At 37.2% G+C, this 26,190-nt stretch overlaps 1 protein-coding gene across 2 annotated transcripts in view; it reads right to left on the bottom strand.

The window, feature by feature from the left end:
- Positions 1 to 25,881, bottom strand: part of LOC113091519 (NACHT, LRR and PYD domains-containing protein 3-like) — a 48,049-nt gene extending 22,168 nt beyond the window's left edge. The window contains exons 1-5 of one of the 2 annotated variants that reach the window (XM_026257095.1): positions 25,365 to 25,881; positions 19,862 to 20,007; positions 8,866 to 10,734; positions 1,343 to 1,516; positions 998 to 1,171 (exon numbers count right to left, since the gene is read on the bottom strand). In XM_026257095.1, coding sequence (XP_026112880.1) covers positions 998 to 1,171; positions 1,343 to 1,516; positions 8,866 to 10,734; positions 19,862 to 19,986 — 2,342 coding nt within the window. In that variant the 5' untranslated portion in view covers positions 19,987 to 20,007; positions 25,365 to 25,881. Of the gene's footprint in view, positions 1 to 997; positions 1,172 to 1,342; positions 1,517 to 8,865; positions 10,738 to 19,861; positions 20,008 to 25,364 lie in introns of both variants that reach the window. The other variant, XM_026257094.1, reaches the window with a different exon arrangement.
- Between the last annotated feature and the right edge of the window lie 309 nt (positions 25,882 to 26,190).

Raw genomic sequence — 26,190 nt, 5'->3', positions numbered from 1 at the left:
ATAATGAAACAAGAACGAAACATATGCTTTGTTTGTTTAGAATGGAATGGATCGCAAATAGATCCGAATGAAGAAATGAACCATAGTAGAAAATGTTTTTTTTTCCCGTCTATTTGAAAGTTAGGCTAATAAACATGTTGCATTTGGCGGCCTGATTATGTCATTTTTTACGTTACATAGCCTGCGTCCAGTTTTCCTCACCTTGACTAATTAAGAGGCGATACTTGACCGGCATATCATCAAAATGTCCGGAAAAGGAAACCTCTGCCGGTCACTTTGACCGGCACCATTTTTTTCTAGCGGAAACTCTGTGGAGTATGACTTGATTTTTTTTTGCCAAACATTACAGATGGCACCTTTAAATCACTGATTCATAAACCTACTTTACTTGTTTCATTACTGGATGAATCAGCGTTTGTTTTTGAACGATTCTCTTGAATGGAGAATTCATTCATTGACAAATAATTTGAAGTTTGTTGTCATCACCTAGAGGCAAAAAAATGCAATCGACACAAACGTTTTTTGAAGCGCAGTACTTTCAAAAGAGGATTTGCTCTATTTTGAGCGCTGCCATATAGACATCAATGTTTATATCTGAACTATAAACTTTATCCCAGTATTTCTGTGATGATATAAATGACTGTAAGACAGAAATAATGCTGTGTAGCTGAAAAGAAAGTTTGTGAAGATGTTTAACTGCTCTCTCTCTGTCAGTGGCAGTGTGAACACAGATTTGAATGATCCGGTAAGACTTTGAGATCATGATCTTTTAACGATTAATCGTGCAGCTCTACCCCCTAAGTCCATTTGCCACAGGGCCAAGGCCGACAACACCAGTTGCACCCCGCTAAGGACGGCCTTGACAGACACACATAATAAGATCATCGACAGACACAAAGACAGACCATACACAGACACAAACAGTCAGATCATCTACAGACACACGTCAACATTGTGAGCAGCTGATTGTAAAGGATCTCTTATATGTTCTAAATACCTCAGTATCTCCAGCTGACAGTTTGACATCTTCAGTCCATCAGAAATAAACTTTACACCAGAGTCCTGCAGGTCATTGTTACTTAGATCCAGCTCTCTCAGGACACAGTTTGAGGATTGTAGAGCTAATGACAAACTCTCACAACACTGAGCAGTGAGATTACAGACAGCAAGACTGTAAGAGAAAAGAACACAAATATAAAAAGTCAAATCATCTACACACAGTCAGACTGTCTACAGAAGCACAGTCAGAGAGCATTTATAGACACACAGTCAGATCATCTACAGTCACACGCCAACATTATGAACAGTTGACAGTAAAGGATCTCTTATATGTTCTTAGTACCTCAGTATCTCCAGCTGACAGTTTTGACTCTTCAGTCCATCAGAAATAAACTTTACACCAGAGTCCTGCAGGTCATTGTTACTCAGATCCAGCTCTCTTAGGACACCGTTTGAGGATTTTAGAGATGTTGACACAGTTTCACAATGCTGATCTGAGAGATCCCAGCCAGAAAATCTAGAAGACATTAAATAAAATGTAAGAAATAACAAAAACAAAGACATGTACGGAGGGTTGCCAGTTTAAACAACTGTTTTGTCTGTATAAATAAGAGATAAGAGGGAATGTTAAGAGGGAATGTTTATGGAAATTCAAAGTTTATGGAGTGTTGTTGCGAGTCATTTAATATAACATTACTTGTTGTGTTTGTGTTCCTGCTTTTTTAACCATCATCACTATGTCTCCTGCTTCTGCTCTTCTTTGTTTTGTTTTTTCTCTGGTAACTTATTGGCTGATAGAAGACAATTAAACAGTTGTTTTGGGTATTTTTAGGTACCAGGTAAGACTTGCTGTTAACAGGTTTTGGGTATTAACAACTCTTCTGACTAGCAGTTCTGTTACCAGAAAAAAGCAGATATTTTCTGACAGAATCTGGAGTCCATGGCTAAATCTTAATTATCTGGAGTCTACTCTGAAGCAGAACAGCAGCAGTGAGTAATGCGGTTACAAGGAAAGAGATGCAATGACTTCAGCCAATCAAAACAGTGGGCACTTATCATAAACTGATTGTTTCTGACAGACACTCACAATGAGGCTGGAAATATAAAATGTTTTTAACATCACTGACTGTTTGTCCAAAAATATCCCAACATTCACATTTACACATTTACTTGAGAAGCAATGGCTTCTCAATTTTCTGGAAAACAAATTAGGATTGAGTTCTGTTGGGTGTTTTGGTTTTTCTCTTTGGGAGGTGCCGTGATTGGAGAGTGACTGGGGCGCACCTGATTGTCGTCATGGCTGTTATTTAAACCTGGTGCAAGAGTTTGTTGGGGCAGGTGCTCTTCTGTTGCTTGAGCAGTTTGCCAGAGCTGTTCTCCAATTCTGTGGCCTTTTATTGGGTCTCATTCATGAAACACGAGCAGAACGAATTTTTGTGTAAATCGCGTTTAAAGTGGTTTTGGCGTAAATTTTCGGATTCATTAAAACGTTCGTATTTTCCAAATGTTAGTTGGTACGAAAGAAATCTACACCTGCTCCCAGCCACTCGTAAATAGTGCGTTTAACTTCTGAATGTTTTGCTCATTAATACGGCTGCATTTTAATTCACTTTAATCGGGTACATATTTACACAGCATTTTGAAAAAAATATATATATATTAATTACATACGGTTTTTCTTTTAACTTTTATTATGAGAGCCAGTAATAGGATCTGTAATATGCTGCCAAACTTCCTTTTTTAGGACCTGATACGCCACTAGTACACTTGAAAATAAAATGTGGCATTTTGAATGAACTTCTGATAATAAAACTTAAATTTCTGCAGATGAGAAATGTTTCTTTTTCAGTCGCTTTTGAGAAGACATGTTGAAATCCTTCGTTTGGTGTCATAATATGATGCTCACATATAGTTGTCAGTCGGATTTAATAGGCGGGATTTATGGTAATTGAGAGTGAGCGTGCACGCGCGTCCCATTTACGACTGATTGGAATTCATTAACACACACACATTTCACTATCACATCTGATGTTTACGAAGTTTTTGTGAATCAGGAGAAGAGTTTTCGGTAAGTTCTCTTTACGCGCAAATCACTCAGATATTTACTCGTATATTTATGAATGTTTCATGAATGAGACCCATTGTGTTTTACATCCACTCACTAGCGGTAACCACACTTCACTTTGTGCATTCATTCACCTGCATTTCTCACTGATTGATATTACTGATGTCTACTGACTTTTGTGGTTGTTTTTGGTTATATTCTGTTCCAATAAATGTTATGTTCTAAGTAATTCTGACATGTCGTCTCATTTAATGTTACATCTTTGAGCCAGGTGTAACACAAAGTAAACATTTAGTTTGTTTTTGACAAGACAAAATATCTGCCAATGGGCAAGAAAAATCTTGTTTTCCCTTTTGATTTTTTTTTTAACCTCTGGCAGATTTTATTTTTAATTTAAGCAAAAGCTAGAAACCTTTTATTTATTTTTTAGAGACTGATATTTAAACTCTTAAAACATTTTCCCTCTCAAGTAAATTAATCTTAATTCAGGAATGTTTAGATATATTTTATATTAACAAGCAGCAGAGTAAAACTCAAGACTGTATGCATGTGCTTACAGGTGTTAGCTTTCACTGTTATGCTGATGATACCCAGAGAAACATACAAATTAGAAAAATTTACGGAATGCATAGTCGATATAAAAACCTGGATGAGGAGTAATTTCTTACTGCTAAACTCTGAAAAAAAAACTATTATAGGACCTAAAAACTCTGCGTGTAATAAACTAGAACGCTGTCTAAGACTTGATGGCTGCTCTGTCATTCTTATTCATCAGTTAGGAAACCTAGGTGGGCTACTTTATAGCAATCTTTCCTTTTGAAAGCCACATTTCTAGCATTTGTAAAATGGCAGAAACGTTCATGACCTCAAGGTTAGATTATTATAATGCTTTATTGGGTAGTTGTTCTTCACGTTTAATACACAAACACCAGCTGATCCAAAATCCAGTTTTTTCTAGAACCAGGAAGTATGACCATATTAGCCCGGTTCTGTCAACACTGCACTGGCTCCCTATCAAACATCATATAGATTTTAAAATATTGCTTATTACTTATAAAGCCCTGAATGGTTTAGCTCCTTAACATCTTTAGCATTTAAACTTTAAACTATAGTCCTCCACATCTACTGCATACACAATTCCTCGAATATCAAAATCAACTGCGGGCGGCAGATCCTTTTCCTACTTATCTAACTTTGCTGCAGCCTGGAATTGAACTGCTGGATTCATCTCGCCATAGGAGAACTGGCCCCTTGACTAAGCATGGTTTCTCCCAAGGTTTTTTCTCTATTCTGTCAACGATGTAGTTTTGGTTCCTTGCTGCTGTCACCCCTGGCTTGCTTAATTTCTGGGACACTTAATTTCCAGTGATTTTGTCGACTTGATTGCACAGATACTCCAAAAAATGAACTGAACAGGATGATGTTATCACTGAATTCAATTATGAACTGCCTTTTTGCATTATTGACACACTATTCTCTTATTTAATGCTGTTCAGTTACTTTGATACAATCGGTATTGTTAAAAGCACTATTTAAATAAAAGTGACTTAAGCACCCCTTATTCTGACCCTTATTTTCCTATGAACTTATTCTGACCCTTATTTTCCTCAATCACAATTATCCCTTATTATCCTTTTTGACATCACTAGTTATATTATTAGGCGCAGTTTAAATTCTGTAAATTTTGAACTACTGTTCCCTTTTAGTTGGTCACGTTCAACAATATGTCAGAAAGAGACTGACGAATAGGGTCTCGCCCTAACATCTTATTCAGGGCACCGAAGGAAGACCAGATTTTGATTGCCGCATCACAAGGCAGGCTTGAGTCCTTGGGAGATGAGGATTCGGCTGCGTTGCCTACCTCAGGAGTGCCAGCGTTGTCCGAGTCTGATCACGAGCTGACGGCCATGTTTTCATGGGCAGCTGAGAGCATCTGGCTTCACCCTGTCCCGAGTGCTCGAAGCTGGAGGATTGGTTCCTGGGGGCTGCCCCCACTGGTTCCTTTCTTCCCAGAGGTGCACCAGGAAGTGACCAATTCATGGAAGGCTTCTTTAACTGCCCGAAACTGTTCTCTTGCTTCCTCCACCTTCAATGCCCTCGATGGTGGAGCAACCAAGGGTTATGCTGGGATTCCCCCAGTGGAGCTTTCTGTTGCAATGTAATTGTGTCCTCTGAGCACCTCCGCATGGTGTGGTGGTCCCAAGCATACCTCCAAGGCCTGTAAGTTCTCATCCATGCTTGTGGCCAAGGCTTACAGAGCTGTGGGTCAGGCCGCTTCTGCCCTGCATGCCATGGCCACCCTTTATGTCTACCAGGCCAAGGTGCTCAAAGAACTGCACAGGGGCAGTGCTGACCCAGGGGATTTGCAGGAGGTGTGCACTGCTACTGACCTCACTCTCTGGGCGACGTAGGTTACTGTGCGCTCATTGGGTCAGGTGATGTCCACTTTGGTGGTCCAGGAGTGCCATCTATGGCTAAACCTGGCAGACATGATGGAGTGGGACTCAGCTCCTCAACTCCCCAGTCTCCCAGGATGGCCTCTTTGGCGACATGGTGGAGAATTTTACCCAGCAGTTCTCTGCCGCCCAGGAGCAGTCTGAGGCCATCAAACACATCCTGCCAGGTGGTCTCTTACTCCGATTCCCAAGAGGCTGTGGACAACAGTTGGTGACATGCTTCCTCACCACTCTCATTACCCTATTCCCCTCATTTCCATGCAGAGCTGGCTTGAGAACGCATTGTCCACTTTGCCACTCAGAATCAGAGGAGTGCTCGCACTGCACCCCAGCAAAGGGATGCTATGCCTCCCATGCTGGGGCTATCTGCTCAACCTCGCCACCCCACTGTGGGTACGCCTTTAGATCCCTTGACCCTGCTGTATCAGTTTCTGGGAGCCTGGCTAGAGCTCTACAGCCTGTCCTGCTGCCACATCCGAATGATCAGGCCTGGCTATGCAATTCAGTTCGCTCGGCGCCCCCCCCAGGTTTCGGGGTGTTCGCATGACGATGGTGGGCAAGAATACTCCTGTCATGCGTGCGGAGGTTGTGACCCTGCTGGCAAAGGGTGCGATAGAGCCGGTCCCTCCAGCCGACATGAAGTCAGGCTTTTACAGCCCCTACTTTGGAGAGTCAAAGAAAACAGGTGGCTTATGACCAACCCTGGACTTTTGTTCCTTGAACCAAGATCATCACAGACTTCTGTTCAAGTGCATTTACAAATGCATTCGTCCATTGGATTGGTTTGCAGCAATTGACCTGAAGGAAGCATTCTTTCATGTCTTCATACTTCCTCGACACAAACCGTTTCTTCTGTTTTCTTTGGATGAACAGGCATATCAGTACATGGTTCTCCAATTCGGGCTGGTCCTGTCTCCCCACATCTTTACGGAAGTTGCGGAGGGAGCCCTGGCTCCTCTCAGGGAACGTGGTGTCCATATCCTAAACTACCTCGATGACTAGCTGATTCTAGCTCACTTTTGAGCGTGGTTGTGTGAGCACAGGGTTCTAGTGATCAGACACCTCGCCCGTTTGGGTCTTTGGGTGAACTGGGAAAAGATAAAATCTTTCCCCTGTGCAGAGGATCTCTTTTCTTGGTGTGGAAATCAATTCTGTCGCCTTGTTTGCGCAGCTTACGAACAAGTGTGCACAGTCAGTGCTAAATTGTTTGAGTCAATTTAAGGGCAAGAGAGCTGTTCCACTGAAACTGATTCAGAGGCTCCTGGGGTATATGGCATCTGCAGTGGCAGTCATACCGCTCGGTTGCTTCATATGAGACTGCTTCAGCACTGGCTTCATGACTGAGTCCCAAGATGGGCATGACAACAGGGAACGCTCTGAGTGACAATCACTCCAGCCTGCCTCCGAAACCTCACCCCATAGTTGGACCTCTCATTTCTATGGGCTGGCATTCCCCTAAAACCAGTGTCCAGACATGTTGTTCCCCGAACATGTACTCCTCATAACAGCCGCTCCTTGGTCAATCTCTCTGAGGAAGGACCTTCTATCTCAGAGACGGGGCACCCACTGGCACCTGCGTCCTGATCTTTGGAACTTACATGTGTGGGTTCTGGATGGGTCATGAAATGTTTAGGTATCTTGCCACCTCAGGTGGTAGCTACCATCACTTTGGATAGAGCCTTGTCCACTAGACACACCTATGGTTTATAGTGGAACCTCTTCATCATTTGGTGTTCTTCACGTCGTGAAGACCCCTGGAGATGCCTGATCGGAGCAGTGCTTTCCTTTCTTCAGGAAGGGTGGGAACAAAGGCTGTCCCCTTCCATCCTGAAGGTCTATGTGGCCACCATTTTTGCTCACCATGACCCTGTTGATGGTAAGTCCCTTGGGAAGCATGATCTTTTCATCAGGTTCCTGAGAGGGGCCAGGAGGCTCAATCTGCCTTGCCCTCATCAAGTTCCCTCTTGGGACCTCCCAGTGGTTCTATCTGCACTGCAGAGGGTTCCCTTCGAACACTTGCTCTCAGTAGAGCTAAAGTTTTTATCATTGAAAACTGTGCTCCTGATGGCTTTGGCTTCGGTTAAGAGGGTCAGAGACCAGTTCTTTGTTTGTTACGGAGGCCAGCAGAAGGGAGAAGCTGTATCCAAGCAGAGGTTATCCCACTGTATAGTGGATGCTATTGTCCTGGTTTATCAGGCTCAAGACCTGCCATGCCCACTAGGGGTGAGAGCTCACTCAACTAGAAATGTTGCCTCCTCCTGGGTGCTGATGCCACGCTAACAGACATCTGTACAGATGTGGGCTGGGCGACATCTAACACATTTGGGAGCACCTTGCCAGATCCGCCGTTGAAACAGAGTTTCATGTGTATCACCATCACATGGTTGATACCTACCTTTGTAAGTCCTCCTACGAGCAGGCAGCCTGCTAGCATACGTCCAGCTTGAATATAATACATAGTGCATTTTGTGTCAGGTATAGGCCCTCACTCGTGCTGGCCTCATGACAGAGCGCTATCACTCACATTGGTCAATGGAAGACAACCGTGTGGCATTTTGTAAGTGACTCCATTCATCAGTCTCTTTCTGACGTGAAGTCGAATGTGACCAACTGAAAGGAAATGTCTAGGTTACATATGTAACCTTCTTTCCCTAAAGGAGGGAATGGAGACATTACATCCCCTTGCCACATCACGTTTCCACTGAACGACCAGGTCACTGGGCTCGGCTCTCAGCGAAGACTTAAATGCGAGTTGCTTGCGCTGCTCCTTATATACCTACACAGCGGGGCGGAGCTCGCAATGCAAATCCCGCAGATTAAGGTACACTGTGTACCATAGGCTCATTTTGTCTATACATAAAGGTGACTGGGCTCTCGGGCGAGACCCCATTTGTCTCTTTCTGACATAATGTCGCTGTTCCCTCCTTTAGGGAACAAGGGTTACATACGAAACTTTGATGTTTTAACTAGCCTACTTGGTCTGTAATAATTGTCTTATATATATATATATATATATATATATATATATATATATATATAATATATATAAAATGAGCATTGTGATAAGATGATCTTGAGACTTACTACTGAGCAATTTTAACTTTCACAACATGCAAACATCAATAAAACTATTAAAGTTATCATAAATAATCAACGTGTAGTAAGAAACACAAAAAGAAAGGTGGATGAAGACATTTAGATTGTAGATACTGCACTTTGCTTTTGCAAATATGACTCCTTTCTGGCCTGTTATTTAGGAGAAAATCTCTCTTTCAGTAATATTTATTTTAAAGGTGTCAGATTCATGATTAAATATGATACTGTAGTTCATGATTAAACACTTACAGAGCTTTTCTGCAGTTGATCACAGCTGGTATCAGTCGTCTTCTCCCCTCAGCTGATGTGTTGTATTTCTTGAGGTCCAGCTCTTCCAATGGCTCTTCTGACATCTGAAGCATGTAGGATATTGTTGAGCAGTGAGCAGGAGAGAGTTTCTTCTCTGAGAGTTTTTCTGATTTCACAAACTCCTGAATCTCTCTGGACAGAGTCTGATCTTTCACTTCCAGCAGACAGAGGAACAGATTGATGGATCTTTCAGTGGAAAGTCCATGTCCATCTTTGATCATCTCTTTAATGTACTGTGTGGTTCTCCTGATGCTCTCTGAGCTCTTCTCTGTGTGTGCCAGTAGATCCTGTAAGAGTCTCTGATTGGACTCCAGTGAGACGCCCAGCAGGAGCTGCAGAAACAGATCCAGACGTCCATTCTCATTCTTAATGGCTTTATCTATTGCTTCTCTATGGAGACTATGAACAACATCCAAAAACTTTGGGGTGTCAACATTTTTCATTACATAAATGTAAAACAAATAGAAAGCAGCGAGAAACTCCTGAACGCTCAGATGAATGAAGCTGTAGACTTTCCTCTGATATATCACAGGTTCCTCCTTAAAGATTTCAGTGCAAATCCCAGAATACACTGAGGCGTCAGTGAGGTCTATGCCACTCTCAATCAGGTCCTCCTCATAGAACATCACATTGCCCTTCATCAGCTGATTGAAAGCCACTTCAGCAAGTTTCATGATCGCTTCTCTGTTGGACTGTAGGAATTTCTCTGGATCTCTCTCTTTATATTTCTGCTTCCTCATGTCGATCTGAGTGAGTAGGAAGTGGATGTACATTTCAGTCAGAGTTTGAGGGATTTCTGCATTCAGATCTTCTTCCAGGAGCTTCTGAAGCACAGTGGATGATATCCAGCAGAAGATGGGGATGTGGCACATGATGTGGAGGCTTCTTGTTTTTCTGATGTGTGAGATGATTTTGCTGGCTTTATGCTCGTCACTGATTCTCTTCCTGAAATACTCCTCCTTCTGAAGCTCATTGAATCCCTGTATTTCTGTCAGACGGTTGATGTATTTGGAGGGGATCTGATTGGCTGCTGCTGGTCTGGAGGTGATCCAGATGAGAGCAGAGGGAAGCAGCTCTCTTTTCATGAGCTTTGACATCAACACACCCACTGATGAAGTGTCTGTTACATCAGAAACTTTCTGATCATCTGAAAACATCAGTGTGATTCTACTTTCATCCAGACCATCAAATATGAACACAACTTTACACTTCTCATAAATCTTGGAGTCCAGATCTTGAAGTTCAGGATGAAAGTCCAGCAGAAGTCTGTGAAGACTGGACTGATGATCTTGAATCATGTTCAGCTCTCGAAATGGAAGCACAAACATGAAATCTACATCCTGATTGGCTTTTCCCTCAGCCCAGTCCAGAATGAACTTCTGCACAGAGACTGTTTTTCCGATTCCAGCGATGCCTTTAGTGAGAACAGTCTTGATCTGCTCTTTCGCTTCACATCCTAATTCTTGTGAGGCTTTAAAGATGTCATTGTAGCAGATTAAAGTGTCTTTTGAGTGTTGTGTTCTGAGAGTTTTCTCCATCTGTAAAACCTCATGTTCTTCATTCACTCCTTCTCTCTCTCCCTCTATGATGTAGAGCTGTGTGTACATGCTGTTCAGGAGGCTTTCATTCTCCCGGGGTTTCAGTCCCTCAAAAAATCTCTCATACTTGTTCTTCATGCTGGTTTTGAGCTGGTCTTTGGCTCTCTGCAGTTCATCATTCTCTGGTTGATCATGTTTTTTCAGAGACGCTGTAACGCTCGTGGTATTTAGACAGAAGACTTCTCGAGACATGCTTCGCTCTTCATCTGATCTGCTGAAATATCACAAGTAGAACAAATCAAAAATATATATATATAAAAAAAATAAGGGATGCTTAAATTAACATCTAAATAAATAGAAATGTAGTCTTGATGTTCACTAATTACAAATATATAACAAACACAGTTAATGTAACCATTTTAAAGAAAAAGGAACAAGGATGCCACCATCTTGCAATACTACAGCGTTTGACATCACGGGGTTGGTTCACTCCATTGGCCAGTGAATTAATATGTATTATATATAATATAATATGTGGACATGTAGGAGCAGATGTGCTCATTGTGTCAAGTCCTGTCCTGAGTGTTTTTAAATCCCATTAATCAGTTCAATCATCACTACTCTTTATTCTCCCTTGTAGTAATTATTTTTTAGCAATAAATTATAATTTTTTTGTTTCCGTTTCATTTAAAGGGTTAGTTCACCCAAATAGCGAAATTATGTAATTAATAACTCACCCTCATGTTGTTTCAAACCCGTAAAACATCCGTTTATCTTTGGATCACAGTTTAAGATATTTTAGATTTAGATCTCAGTCCCTCCATTGAAGCTGTGTGTACGGTCTACTGTCCATGTCCAGAAAGGTAAGAAAAACATCATCAAAGTAGTCCATGTGACATCAGAGGGTCAGTTAGATTTTTTTGAAGCATCGAAAATACATTTTGGTCCAAAAATAGCAAAAACTACTACTTTATTCAGCATTGTCTTCTCTTCCGTGTCTGTTGTGTGAGAGAGTTCAAAACAAATCAGTATGTGATATCCGGTTCGCAAACGAATCATTCGATGTAACCGGATCTTTTTGAACCAGTTCACCAAATCGAACTGAATCGTTTTAAACGGTTCGCGTCTCCAATATGCATTAATCCACAAATGACTTAAGCTGTTAACTTTTTTAATGTGGCTGACACTCCCTCTGAGTTAAAACAAACCAAACAAATTACCGGAGTAATTTATTTACTCAAACAGTACACTGACTGAACTGCTGTGAAGAGAGAACTGAAGATGAATGAACACCGAGCCGAGCCAGATAACGAACAAAACATTGACTCGTTCACTAGTCAAGGACCGGTTGAATCGGTTTTCGGATCACCAGTAGTTCTTTCGGACAGTTCGATTCAATAAACCTGTTGAAGAAAACGGTTCACCAGTTCTTTTGCGCTCGACGTACTAGCGTCATTGGTGATGATTGTCCTTGATTCAAGCCTTCTGTTTGAGTAAATGAATTACTCCGGGATATTGGTTTGTTTGAACTCAGAAGGAGTGTCAGCCACATTAAACAAGTTAACAGCTTAAGTCATTTGTGGACTAATGCATATTGGAGAAGCGAACCGTTTAAAATGATTGTGTTCGATTTGGTGAACTGGTTCAAAAAGATCCGGTTACATCGAATGATTTGTTCGCGAACCGCATATCACAAACTGCTTTGTTTTGAACTCTCTCACAACAGACACGGAAGAGAAGACAATGATAAATAAAGTCGTAGTTTTTGCTATTTTTGGACCAAAATGTATTTTTAATGCTTAAAAATATTCTAACTGACCCTCTGATGTCACATGAACTACTTTGATGATGTTTTTCTTACCTTTCTGGACATGGACAATAGTACTTTCGTTAACATGAACTAAGCAAGAACAATCCTTCTACAGCATTTATAAGTCTTAGTTCATGTTAATTTCAACATTTACTAATGCATTATTTAAATCAAAAGTTGTGCTTGTTAACATTAGTTAATGCACTGTGAATTACCTAACAATGAACTAACAATGAATAACTGTATTTTCATTAACTAACATTAACGAAGATGAATAAATACAGTAATAAATGTATTATTCATTGTTTGTTCATGTTAATTAATACATTAACTAACATTAACTAATGGAACCTTATTCTAAAGTGTTACCGAAATTTGTGCTGAAGCGGAAGGTCTGCATATTTTGAGAAATATTCAGAATTGTCCTCTTTATCATATGTCTTCATATGCAATTGGGTGAGCTCTTGTCAAAGCCAAAAGCTCAAAGAAATAGTGAAGAAAGTTTTCTCATTATAAATTCACCTTTTTGTCCAGCAGAACATAGACAGTTTCACAGACAAGGCTGAACCCATAATATATCAGTGCTTTTGTTTTGTTACAAGATGTACACCTGTTTTTTTTTTTTTTTTATCTGGCACATTTAGAAAAAAATACTTGAATGTCCTAATTGGTCTATGGCCTAGCCATAGCTTAGTCAAGGTCTGTGAATCTAGGCCAGAGAATGTCTCTGCTTTGTGAGAAGGTTACTTTTAAGATTAGGGGTTGGAGGTTTTGGGCGAAAGGTTGTTACAACTATCAGAGTACAGAGTTCAGCATACCATTATCGCTGAAGTACAGGGTAATTAAAAGTCTCTTTGCTCTTTTGGAGCTGTTCAGATACAGGTTGCTATTGAAAACTCAAATTATATCTTTAGGTCTTTCATCAGTCATCATTTTCTAGCATGTATAGTGAATGGATTTCATGCTAGTTTCTAATTAAGTATTTTAATAAGTATTTGTATGTCTGGAATTAACTTTTAGACTGGAAAATCGATCTATATAACCAGCAGTATGACAGAGATAGAGTTTCTATCATTCTTCAAGTCACTGTGCATGTCCACTGTCAATTAACCTTAAATGTATGGTTAAAAATATATTTTTTAAATTATTATTAAACAAATTCTTATTATCTACAGTGCGTGCATAATTATTAAGTTAATATTCTAGTCAGTCTAAGCACATTTTACCAATTCCCTTAATAATCAACTTGCCTAATAATTATAAACACACTTTCTCTAGTTAGTTTGATTGTATTTGAAATTAACAAAGTTTTCTGCCAATTTAAATTTCTATTATCACAATTGATGGAACAATATTTAATGTAAACTTTTTTTTTTGGTCTCCTTTTTTTTTTTGATTAGAGAGAGCCAAGGTATTTGACCGATGTGGAGCGTTACTGAGTGAATGATCTTGCTTTAGGCTGGGACTTCCCACCATTAAGTAGTAAAAACAGGAAGTGGCTTGCAGAAACAATTCTTCATCGTGCGGTATTCAGCAGTGTGGTTTATTTGTTTGTGAAATTAAATGTTAATTATGATTAAGAAGACATTATTTTATGTAGATTAATTTGCACAGGTGAATTGTTCACCACAAGACTAGTAATGGGAAATAACAAATAGCTAAAATAACCTAGGATAACAAACCACAAACAAACTTTGCCTTGGATCTTTTTGGGTGAGGCAGGCCATCCTTCCAGAACATCTGTATGTGGAGATGACTGACTCCGTTAAAATGCCCACTGCATTTACATGTAGTGAGAATATTAAACTGCCTTCTCACTACAAATGTATGGACTTAAAAGCAGCAATGTCTACAGCTGAGAGTGGTTTTGGATTAGTTTAATCACATGGTGTGCTCCAGGGCTTTTAAATGTAGAGGCCAGTCCTATTAGACTTCAGGATCTTTTTGATAGGATCATTTAGAGAGAGAAAATGTGTTATTCAAATGAAATTACATTGCACATTTTTGTAATTTCATGTTCATTACTTAATTTGTAATAAGTTAAATAATGTGTAACAATGATGTAAAAAAGAAAACCAGAAAGTGAACAGTACTTTTAATATTTGTAAAGGTTTGTTCAAGTTTTATCATTAAATGCAATTACTAGCCAGTGAATCAGATTTAAAAAAAAATATTATTTATCAATAAACTAACTGGATTCACAGATCTTAAGAGTGGACCAAGTTATTATATACAGAGTTATTATAAGACAAGCAAGTTTCAGTGATTATTATATTACTTGGTTAATCACAATGACTGTGTCAAGGTAAATTTTAACAGCATTTATCAATGGAACTTCAGGACGAGGCAAGGTTGCAATTTCCTCATTGGCTAGCTCTCTTGGTAGTTGAACCTCTGGGTAGTTGAACCTCTTCCTCACAGGAGTGTGGTCCCTCCCAGTCCACACCATTGCTGTCATCGATCTGGAGTAAAATGCAAATAATCCATTATATTCTCCAGTTTGATTTGTAAATAAGCTTCTGTATTTATCTTAGTGTCAAAATGACATGAGCAACACAGGGTTTGTGCATGGTTTATGAATGAAAACATAAGATTTTTTTTAAGACCAATATACAGAATAAATTAACGGGAACACAATGTCTATAGGTTCTCTAAATGTAAATGTCTAACACTTGTTTTTCAAATAATACTGTCATTTATTATTGTAATGCTATTTTTTTTTGTTACAGTTTCTTAGAATTTTGTTGTCTTTTTAAAATTTATTTTAAATGAAATAGTTCTATATTTTTAGTTAATTATAATACTCCTGCTTTATCACATCTCCATTAATCAATTTATTTGACAAAAATATGTAGCGTAACTACAGTATAGAAATAACTCATACTGATCACTGCAAAAATACACTGTTCTTCTTGTCTTGTTTTCCAGTATAAATATCTAAACATGTTTAAATAAAGATACATTTCCCGGAGTAGAAAAATGACTGAAGATAAATCTTGGTTCCTGATAAATGTATCAAAAAGAGTGTTTGCATTTAAAACAAGAAAAAACATTATCAGCCAACTGGCCTCAAAAATAAATCCTCCATTCCAGATCTACTGCGGGACATTTTTTAGGTCCGGGGAAAAATAAATAAATGATGGCTTGACCTGTATAAGTAAATGAACAAAATAAACGATAAATAATATGTAAAAACGAGTATCCACAGTAACGAATTCTTAATACATACACGTGCATCTCAAATTAGAATGTCGTGGAAAAAGTTCATTTATTTCAGTAATTTAACTCACTGTGAAATTTGTGTTTTAAATAAATTCAATGAACACAGACTGAAGTAGTTTAAGTTTTTGGTTCTTTCAATTGTGATTATTATGTTATTCAACAGTATGTAATTCATTGATCTCAACATGAAGATGAGTAAATGATGACAGAATTTTCATTTTAGGCTAAATTATTGTTTTTCACTTTAAAGCTTAAAAACAGGCCAAATAAGTTTGTGGTTGCCATCTACCATATTTTTCGGACTATAAGTCGCACTTTTTTCATAGTTTGGCTGGTCCTGTGACTTATAGTCAGGTGCGACTTATTTATCAAAATTTATTTGACATGAACCAAGAGAAAACATTACCGTCTACAGCCGCGAGAGGGCGCTCTATGCTGCTCAGTGCTCCTGTAGTCTAGATGGTAATGTTTTCTCTTGGTTCTTGGTTCTAAATAAATGCGACTTATAGTCCAGTGCGACTTGTATATGTTGTTTTCCTCATCATGATGTATTTTTGGACTGATGCGACTTATACTCAGGTGCGACTTATAGACCGAAAAATACGGTATATGCCATATGGCCTTAAGTGCTGAAACGGAGTACTGTCGATGCCTTAATGTGCGTAGTGACAAGGCTCGTAGATGTGTGAATCCATCCTCCGTAGGGACTGGTGCACTCTTTCAACTGATATAAAAAGAGAAATTACAAAAAAACTAAAACAAAAAAACGTCCTTTTCAACTGAAACCATTATTAAGCTTACCTTTATTTACCTCTAAATTATCTGACACTTGAGGACAGAAATGACTTTTAATTAAAAAAAAAAAAATACTTTAAATTTAATGGTGTCTACTGTAGAAGTATGGTCAATTCTCTGCAATAAGCATTATTTAACATTAAGAGAAAAAAGTCTTACTTTGTACTTTAACACCTCTTGAGCTCAAGTGGCCAAGCATCATACGGTAGCCAGAGTTCAGGTAGAGGTTCTGGATTTCCACTACAATCCTGTCTAGATCATCATCTGATATATTTGCTCATTGGTCAGACACTCTGCAATAATGGGGAAACAATGGTATGGTTATTAAAAAAGTAGCACACAATTCATTACAAGCCACAAAGATATTAAAGAGTTCCACATTTATTTAGAATGACTAAATACAAGCAAGCAATTCTTAGAGTTGATTTCACTAAGTGTTAATAGTGTGGAGCAATCAGTGAATGGGAATCTTATGTGTCAGGTTCCAGTGCATCTACAAATTTAGTAAATTTGGAGAGGTACAAATGTAAACCTATCAGGATACAATTATGTTACAACTATTTTCAAGCTGTACAAAACAGAAAATTTATGTGTCTTACCATATTATTTGAATATATTTTCTTAATTATGAACACATTGCTTTGTAGTGCAAATGGTTTCACCGTTTACTGCACGTTGTTATTCGTCTTGCATATTGACAGAAAATGTCTTATTTCTGCATTGAAAAATAAGTTGAATAGGGAACGATTTCAAATTCAGAATAACTAGTTTCATAGAACCCACACATGGATAATAATAAAGTACACAAAAAAGGCTCATGTGACTTACCTTGAAGGTCTCTGATGGAATATTTTAAGTTGGTGACCCAGGCAATGGATTTCTCCTGATTCTTTGTACTTGCAGTTGCCTCAGTATCTCATTGAGGTTTGCAACTGCCACGCTGTTGACCTTGGTGTCTGTAAGGGCCGATATTTCCCAGACTGTCTCAAGGAGATTTTCCACTGTTGACAACATGTTCACTAACACTTCCCAAGGACACATCTTGGGATAGAGCACACAAACCTGAAATTATGCCTCTAAAAAGCCAGTGCTGCTGGTAGGCTTGTGGCTAGAAGGGATACAGCTCCGACCAGAAACTAACAAGTTAAATTTTCTACCTATTAGACTGTGTTTCCTTAATGTTTACACCAACTCCTATTATTTACAATAATTTAAAAAAATCATAGTTATTATTGTACAGTGAGACAAAAATTACACTATATTGACATGCGCATGCCCAGTAGCCACAGCTATGTCCCTTCTGGTATTGTCGCCGAACTCAAAAAGCTCCGCCCATGCTAGTTGATTGGCACTCCTCATTTGCATTTGATTTATAATTTGCGATGTATGTTTGAGCGTTTGATTTTATCATTTCCAATGTTGGTTTTAGCATCTGATTTATCATTTGAGCATTGAATTATAGATTTAATTATGACAGGCATATTTAATAAAATTAAAAAAATCCCAATATTAAAGTAAAATAACTGAACATAAACACATAGGAGCATGAGAAAATCATTTTAGAAGAAAATGTTGGATGTCACTTAAAGCCTTTTGCATCTGAATTCTTGTAAAATGTAACATGTAAAATGGCAATGTATTTCTGTATTTAAATTTAAATTGTCCCATACATATGTGCAACATTTAGTGCAAAATGAAAATGAAGATTAAACTCTGGATCGCATTTTCATCATGATACCGCTTGATAATTGTAGGAAAATGGAGTGTGAATTTCAGAATGCATTCTGAGCCAAATGTGCAGTAAAAATTGTGACTTAAATATCTTATTTTTTTGGTCAGTGTTTATCAGTGCAGAATGAATTGACCTTAACACTGGGTAATATCCCACCTGAGGTCAGAGGTCACTGGATCACTGAATTTAGGAGGAAGAGGCATTGATCTGTCACTAGTCTACACTGATCGTAGGATATTTAATGAAAATACAGTTGAAATGTCCTAAGTTTCAATGTATTTGAGAAAAATAAATGTCCTACCCATAAGTCAAATGCCTTAAGGAAAAATGGCATTTAAATTATAATTTTGCTACAGTTTTTGCTTGAACATGTTAAACATATCTAATCAATTTTGGGTAATACAATTTCCTTTGAATTTTGCAACTTATAAAGAATTAATATTTTGTTTTTGTTTTTATTTACATATTAAAACTAGTGTAGGTAACGGCAAATATAAATTATATAATTTAAATACAGAAATACATCTTCATTTTGCATATTACATTTCAAAAATTAATTTTGTTGCCACATGCTTTATTGGGCAGGATGAGAAAGAATATCTTTTTAAATCATTAAAATTAATTACCTTTTATTAATTTTTTCGTCTGATTAAAGAAATAATTGGCAGATGAATCAGTAAAATGTCATTGTAAGTCAGTGTGTGGTTCACTAACAGTGGAAACAGACTCTTGGTCTGGTTTGTGGATCAGTGTGTGACTCCGGTCTGCGTCTGCTGCTGTCACTCAACCTCAACCTTTTTTGAGCGTGTCAGGTGACTGGGAAGGGTGGTATGAGGGTAGGCTGAGTGGGGGCAAACAGTTTACTGTTTACTACAGTTTACTGTAACACTTTAGTAAATTTTTGCTATTTAGATTTTTTAAGTTATTTAAAAAATAAAAAAGCTCCAGTACACTTCTGTATAAGACTGGGCAATATGAGCAAAAAAATATATATATATATTTTTTTTTTTTTTTTTTTTTTTGCTGATTTGCGATATATGGTAGCATATATATCTCAGTATTTTGTATTTTGGATTAAACAAACAAAGTGATTGTAAGCATGTAATGTAAGCATTATACGCGCAATTTAAAAAAGAATTCACATTACATTCTAACAGTTGTAATCATTTTGCAATCACAGTGCAATCTAATAATCCTTTTAAAGTAGAAGTTACTAAACTAAAAATTAAAATAAGCAGACTAATTGAGTAAAAAGGCTATTTTGATTACCCATTACACTTTACAGTTAGTGCTATCATACAAATACACTTGTAGGTTTAAAATTTTAAAAATTTTCAGCAAAATGTATATTTTAGTCAGAGTTTTTCCTATTTCATGTGTGCGGCGGCGCTCGTTCTAAATAAAGTCTGTGGAGTTTAGCACAGAATCGAAAAGCAAAAGCTCATACAACAGCCTTTCTGTCAGAGTATCTGGCGGGGCGGGCACAAGCCGCTTTGAACTGAAAATATGAACCATAGGCTACTAGGAGAGAAATAAAACAGAAATTATTTATATGCAAAACAAAAATAACAAAAAACTCAAGTCTGATTGGTTTAACCTTTTATGTTGCTTATGTAGTTTAGAACCATTGTCTTTGAGGTCAAAATGTGTAGCTGCTACACAAAAGTGCGTACAGGTTGGCAGGTCTCTGTGTGTTTTCTCTGATTGAACATGTTGAGGCAGCACTTGTCGGCTCGTGGAGAATCTGAGAAATGATGTCCTCTGATCCGGTGATTGTTTACACTGGTCAGTGTTGATCATTGCAGCGTGAATTGACCTTAACACTGGAGTATATCTCACCTGGGGTCAGAGGTCACTGGATCATCACTGAATTTAGGAGGAAGAGGCATTGATCTGTCACTCTTCAGAGACACACAGCTGGGATCAGGAGATGAAGATCTCTCATGGCTCTCTGTGCTCCCCATAATGGGAAACTGACTTCAGTCCTGCATATGGAAACATAAGAGAACAAATGACACATAACATTCCTATTACAATGCAGTGAAAACAAATCTTAACACTAGACACAATTAGATTGAAGAGAATGTGGAGCTTCTTTTATATTATTATAATAATAGCTTATTTATATTATTTTCATTTTGATGTTTAATTGTTGAAGTGCTACTGAAAACACTTCAAATCTTAAAGGATAAGTTCAACGAAAAATGAAAAACATGTCATTAATAACTCACCCTCATGTCATGTCTCTCTCTCTCTCGTGCGCGCGCTCTCCGCGAATCACATTCGCCATGGGCCGAGGAACAGCTGGCCCGTACAGTTAATGAATAACGGATTAACTACGACAGCCTACATTGCACATCCTGCCATGTGACCATCGTGGATTCGTACATCGCGATATCGATGCTTAAACGACACATCGTGCAGCCCTAGTCTACTGGCCATGTCCAGAAAGGTAATAAAAACATCACCAAAGTAGTCCATGTGACATCAGAGGGTCAGTTAGAATTTGTTGAAGCATCCAAAATAAATTTTTGTCCAAAAATAGCAAAAACTATGACATAATTCAGTATTGTTTTCTCTTCTAGGTCTGTTGTGAGCGCGTTCAAAACACTGCAGTTTAGTGATATCTGGTTTGTGAACGAATCACTCGATGTAAGCGGATCTTCTTGAACCAGTTTACCAAATCGAACTGAATTGTTTGAAATGGTTCACGTCTCCAATAAGCATTAATCCACAAATGATTTAAGCTGTGCATATGAAAGAGCAAGAGATTCACACCTTTATCTCGACCCCCACAAACCATATATAACTACCCTAAAAAGAAACCAGCCCCCTCCAACTGAACTGAATTCGGTCTGTTTTTTGGCTGTGAGTAACGGTGTGTTTGCATGTTACTAGGCTGAAACATGCCTGCACTCATCAGCACTACTTTTTGTATTCATTTTTTTTTTCGCAGCCCATATTATTATTTTCACAAGACCATAATGATAATAACAAATTATCAATTGATAATTAATTATAATTTTACTAATCCCTCATCAGCTGCTCCCACCTCACAGCGAGCGGGACTCCGCTCACTGACGCAGCTTCACCATCTGCGGCAGAAAAACATTAATTCTAACCAAAGGAAGGCTTTTTTTTATTGAGCTAATGCTGTTAAAGAGAGAGACTAGTCTAGGACTATTCTTAAACTTGGAGCTCATTATATTGAAGTACAAATCCAAACACCAGAAACGTTACGCATTTTATGAATAATGAAATGTTATGAAAAGTATGCATTTTATTTATTCAAATGCTGTATGGTTGAAATAATATTTTAGTTTAACTTTAGGTTCCGTTGTTTAAAAAAAATGCTTTATTGGCTAATGTTTCATAAACCTTCAGTTGTTATGCTCTAAAATCCATGCCATTATTAATTTCACAGTATTTTTACCACCTAAATGACTAATCTTCAAAGTCACAATTCTATAATGGTCAAAATTACTCAGGCCAATGGTATTTTTTTAATGACATTATTTTATTATTATTATTAAATATTTTTAATTGTAGCCTACATAAATAGGTGAAGCAAAACAAATATTTGGATCATCCCTTATTTTTTCCCTTATTTTCTTAATAAAACATATTTCCTACAAGAATAAACATGATATCATATTATTAATTAATAAAACATTTTTTTAAACTTGAATTTAAAATATTAAACTAACATTAAAATCTCAAGAAGTTTATAAGTTATAAGGGGAAAATTTCACATTGCATGTTTAATTGCCTATTTTCATTTGCTGCATGTTTTCTTTCTTTCTTTTTTTTAAACAGACGAAAAAATAAATTAAGTTTGTGAGAGGAAAAAATATAATTGCAGTATATAATAATATTGGCTTAGCTATAAACAAACAACAAAATAATAATAATTTAAAGCTAAGCATAAGTTAAGGTTGGGCTTTCTCATTCTCTTACTCGGGAGAAATCCGTTTCCATATTTGTGATGTGGCCCATTTTAAGCTAAATAGGCTTTGTTGTACACACGTGTTTCAGTATTGATGGGAAAAAAAATCATAATTATGTCAAATCACAATATGTCAAATTCTATAACTACTAGAACTGCCAATAGCGGTCATTTTGACTGTTCATACCAGACAGCAGTGAATGTCACTTTTGTCATGTTATATTTACTTCAAAGCTTCTATGGTCATGTTTTATGAAAAATGTGGGGTAATTTAAGCATACATAATATAATATGTTCGTGATTTTATTGTGAAAGAGCTACTAGCACTCCCACAAAAGTGCATGCCGCAGTTTGCTTTCCGCAATTTGCATCCGGCAAGCTGGAGATCAAAGTTTTTCACCGCAGTTAAAATGTTGTTTTTGAAAGTCAAAATGTCAACATATATAAAATGAAGCAGAATATTTTGTTAGATAAAAACATATTGTGAATTTTGGAAATGATTACTTCTGTCTTTATTCAATACATTTGGCTTTTGGAGTTTACAATGCTTTAGCATTATCGGAAATGTTTGGACCACACGAATCGGAAACAATTTTATGCAGCCTCTAATGAAATCTAGAATTAATAAATAGTTCTGTTATAGGACAGATAATAAATCTCTGAATCACTCTCAGAATCAGTGTCAGACGAACTGTCAAGAGACCAAGAGACATCGCTCTCTGCTCCTCCATCAGACTCTGCATCATCAATGTTCTCAAGCAAGGATAAAACCTCAGTGACAGTCATTTTCTTTCTTGTTGCCATTTTGACGGTAAAGCTAAGTTTTAGCTTCGCAAAAACATACAAAACTGCCAGAGAAAGGTTGCTAGGCAACAGCTACGCACATCTTTAACGGCGGGAAAAAGCGCTGAGGAGATACGCCTGTAATATGTGCGGTCAAATTGACCGCTATGGCCATTCAAGGTAGAAATACTCAACTCTTTTGTGTTTTGTAATTTTAATAAAATAACAATGTTAAATTAAATTTACATTAATTTAAGAAAAGTCATGGAACTGTAGTTATATGGGTTTTATTTCAACAAAGTTATTACATTGCAAATCTTTAAAACGGTCAAAATGACTGCCTTGGTAATTCTAGAGTTAATGCTGGAACGTTCCCATTTCGCTCTGCATATGGAACCAAGAATGAACCGAAATGAAAATGAAATGAAAACATTTAGCTTTTAAATTTTTGATGAGTAGACTGTAGCCTAAGACTATCCTATGTTTTTTTTAATGACATAAAGCTTTATTTCCAAGATAGTAAGTTGAGCTTTTCATTTCATTATAGAGCAATATTAACGATTTAAAGATTAAAGATAATCGTATTATTAATTGTTATATTTTCAAAAACATTTCTGATACTAATACGTTCATGTTTAATAATTCCTTAATAATTATGTACATAAAGAATAGGCTATATTTTGTGTTGGATATCAGTTACCTGTGTCATCATTGCACAGCAAGCACCCACCTTAACATTTATTTACATACACATAACATAAAAACGATTGCTGCACATACTAGGTGCTTCAGATCAAAGCCTCAGCGGTCTAAACAGCACTCCACAATGTGAAAAAATGACTGAGATGGCCAATCAAATCAACGTAAATGAAGGTCACATTGCACTTTTAGTTCCACTGACTTCCATTCATAAGCATGCGAAACAAATGGTTCACAAACTGGATAGATCTGAGGTTCAGGGCTCGTAAAATCGCTATCTTGACATCCCGGGTCTATCCAGTAGGGCTCCAAAATATATCACCGCCCTGACCGATGGCTTGAATAATGATTATTCTGACTTAAGTGACTTTTTTTTGATAAAGCTCTCGCTGGTTTTCTTTTGGAAATATGTTTCAAATTTATACTGAACACATTTATGCCTGTAAAGTATGCCTGTGTGTGTCAAAATCGTGATTAAAATTGATCGTGATATGTTTTTTTTTTGTCCATATCGCACAGCCCTAATTTCTTCCACAGTAAAGTTCAGCAAATATCCTTTTTTTTTCTTGGCCTAGTTAAATTCATTTTGGGCTACCAAAAACTGAAGAATGCATGCCCGAAGGGATTTTGAAGTATTGTGAGCCTTGAGCTGTGTTTCCCAAAAGTTAATAACAACATTGCTTGCGACCATAGGAAACAATCTATGTCAATTTGGACTCAGCGATACATTTGCGACTCTTTTTCACTTAAAGTTTGGTCCATTCATTAAACAAGTCTATTGTATAACTTGGCTACTTTTATTTTGTGTTTGGTGTGTCTGGATCCATTTTGAAGCTTGGAATTCAGCATGAAACTGCACAGAATCCCATTCATTACATTCAAATTGATATTATATCCAGTGATTAAATTTTTTTCTCAAACATGGCCACTTAGAGAGAGAAAGAGAGATAGAGAGATTTGTAAATTGTCTGCGTCTTTCTCTCTACAAACAATTAAGTTTTTAGCTTTTCTGAATTTAGTAATTTAAAAAAAACTGCAATTTAACCCTGATATTGCCGAAAAATATATTGTGGCAATTCAGTATCTATTAATAAAAGTCACGTGGCAGCACTGACAACAAGTTTAAATTGAACTGATTAATGATTTAATGCATTGGCTTTGTCACACACACATGCAGTTATGTACTGTCAAACAGTGTTATTCAAAATATTTGTTGATTTTTCTTTCTGAAAAAATATTCAGAAACTATTTGCATGAAAATGAAATAGGCCTACTGTTTTTTTTATCCTGTCATTTAAAAATGTAAATATAGAATACACGTGTGTGTGTGTGTGCGTGTGGTGTGTGGGGGGGGTCACAGTGGTTAACCAGAAAAATAAAAAATTATACAGAATGCTGGTTTCTGACCTAGACAGATAAAGCAATTTCTATGATAATTCTTGAGATATCACACAGTATTAACTGGACAGAGACCGAGAGAGAAACTGAGCGATATTTAATATTAGAAAAAGTTAAACTCTGCTCTCTTATGCAAACATGTTATTGTGAGTCTTTTATGTTTTTCCCTCCTAAAAGTTTAAAAAATATCTCAACGTCATTGAAATATCAAAAACCAGACACTTTAAAGAGTTTTTACAGCAGAAATACATTTTGTAATTCAGGATCTAACTGTCAGTGAATCTGATCTACAGATGTTTAAATCTGTATTTCCTCCATTACTATTTATTTCCGACTGTAAATAATCCGTAAATAAACCTCAACTAAAAGCAGAATCTAGAGTTTGAGATCATTATAATCCTAAAGATAATATATAAACGACACAAATCACTAAATGTGTTAAAGATCGGATTTAACAAACGAAACATAAAAACGACAATATTATGAACTGTATCAGAAGCAGAGAAATGAACGTACCTTAATGTGATGTTTAAATACAAGTCTTCAAAACTTTCTTATGTTCCCGTCGAGTTCCTCAACTCATGTGAGCTGCAGCAAAACAGACGCGTCAAAGGCGCATTGCTGGTCAAAGTCATAGACATAATATACGTATTATGTCTATAGTCAAAGACGCATTGCTTCTTCTTATTCCTTGAGGGTTAACGGTAACCTGCATCCAAAACGCGTTATTACCGCCGTCTTCTGGATTATTCTCCTGTAACGTTAAAGGCGCATTGCTGCCCTTCTGAGTCCATTTGATATCCTCAGATGAAGTCCAGTTCGGAGTATAAATTAATAACAGTTTATGTTGTTTCATAGTCCACTGCTCAGAATCAGTGTTAAAGTGAGAATTGAGTTCTGTGACGGAGCAGCAATGATAAGGTACTTTATGATCCTCAGAAACACAATGATGTTCATTTTCGTACAGATGTATTTGACTGAGTGTATTCTGTCTGCTGATAGATAGATAGATAGATAGATAGATAGATAGATAGATAGAATTAGTGGAGATTAAGTAATTTATGTAGCATTTCAGATTTGTTGTTGTTTTTTTTTTGTCCTATTTTGTCCTGTTGCTTTGCAATTAGTTTCTTATCCTTATTTCTTCACTGACAGTTTATTTATCTTCAGTGAGCTTGAGTTTTTCTTTTTTTGTCTCTTTTTAGGCTTGTATTAGTTTGATATAGACATAGATGACAAGAATTATGAAAATTATATAGTATCAGAGATTGTAATATAAAAACCTTTTTAAAAAGAAAAATATATATCAGGATATAAACAGGAATCATGGAGTTAAATTTAA

The sequence above is a fragment of the Carassius auratus genome, unplaced genomic scaffold (genome assembly GCF_003368295.1).
Source record: "Carassius auratus strain Wakin unplaced genomic scaffold, ASM336829v1 scaf_tig00214205, whole genome shotgun sequence".
NCBI classification, from domain to species: domain Eukaryota; kingdom Metazoa; phylum Chordata; class Actinopteri; order Cypriniformes; family Cyprinidae; genus Carassius; species Carassius auratus.
The sequence above is the reverse complement of the archived record's forward strand: the minus strand, read 5'-3'. Positions and strand labels throughout refer to the sequence as shown.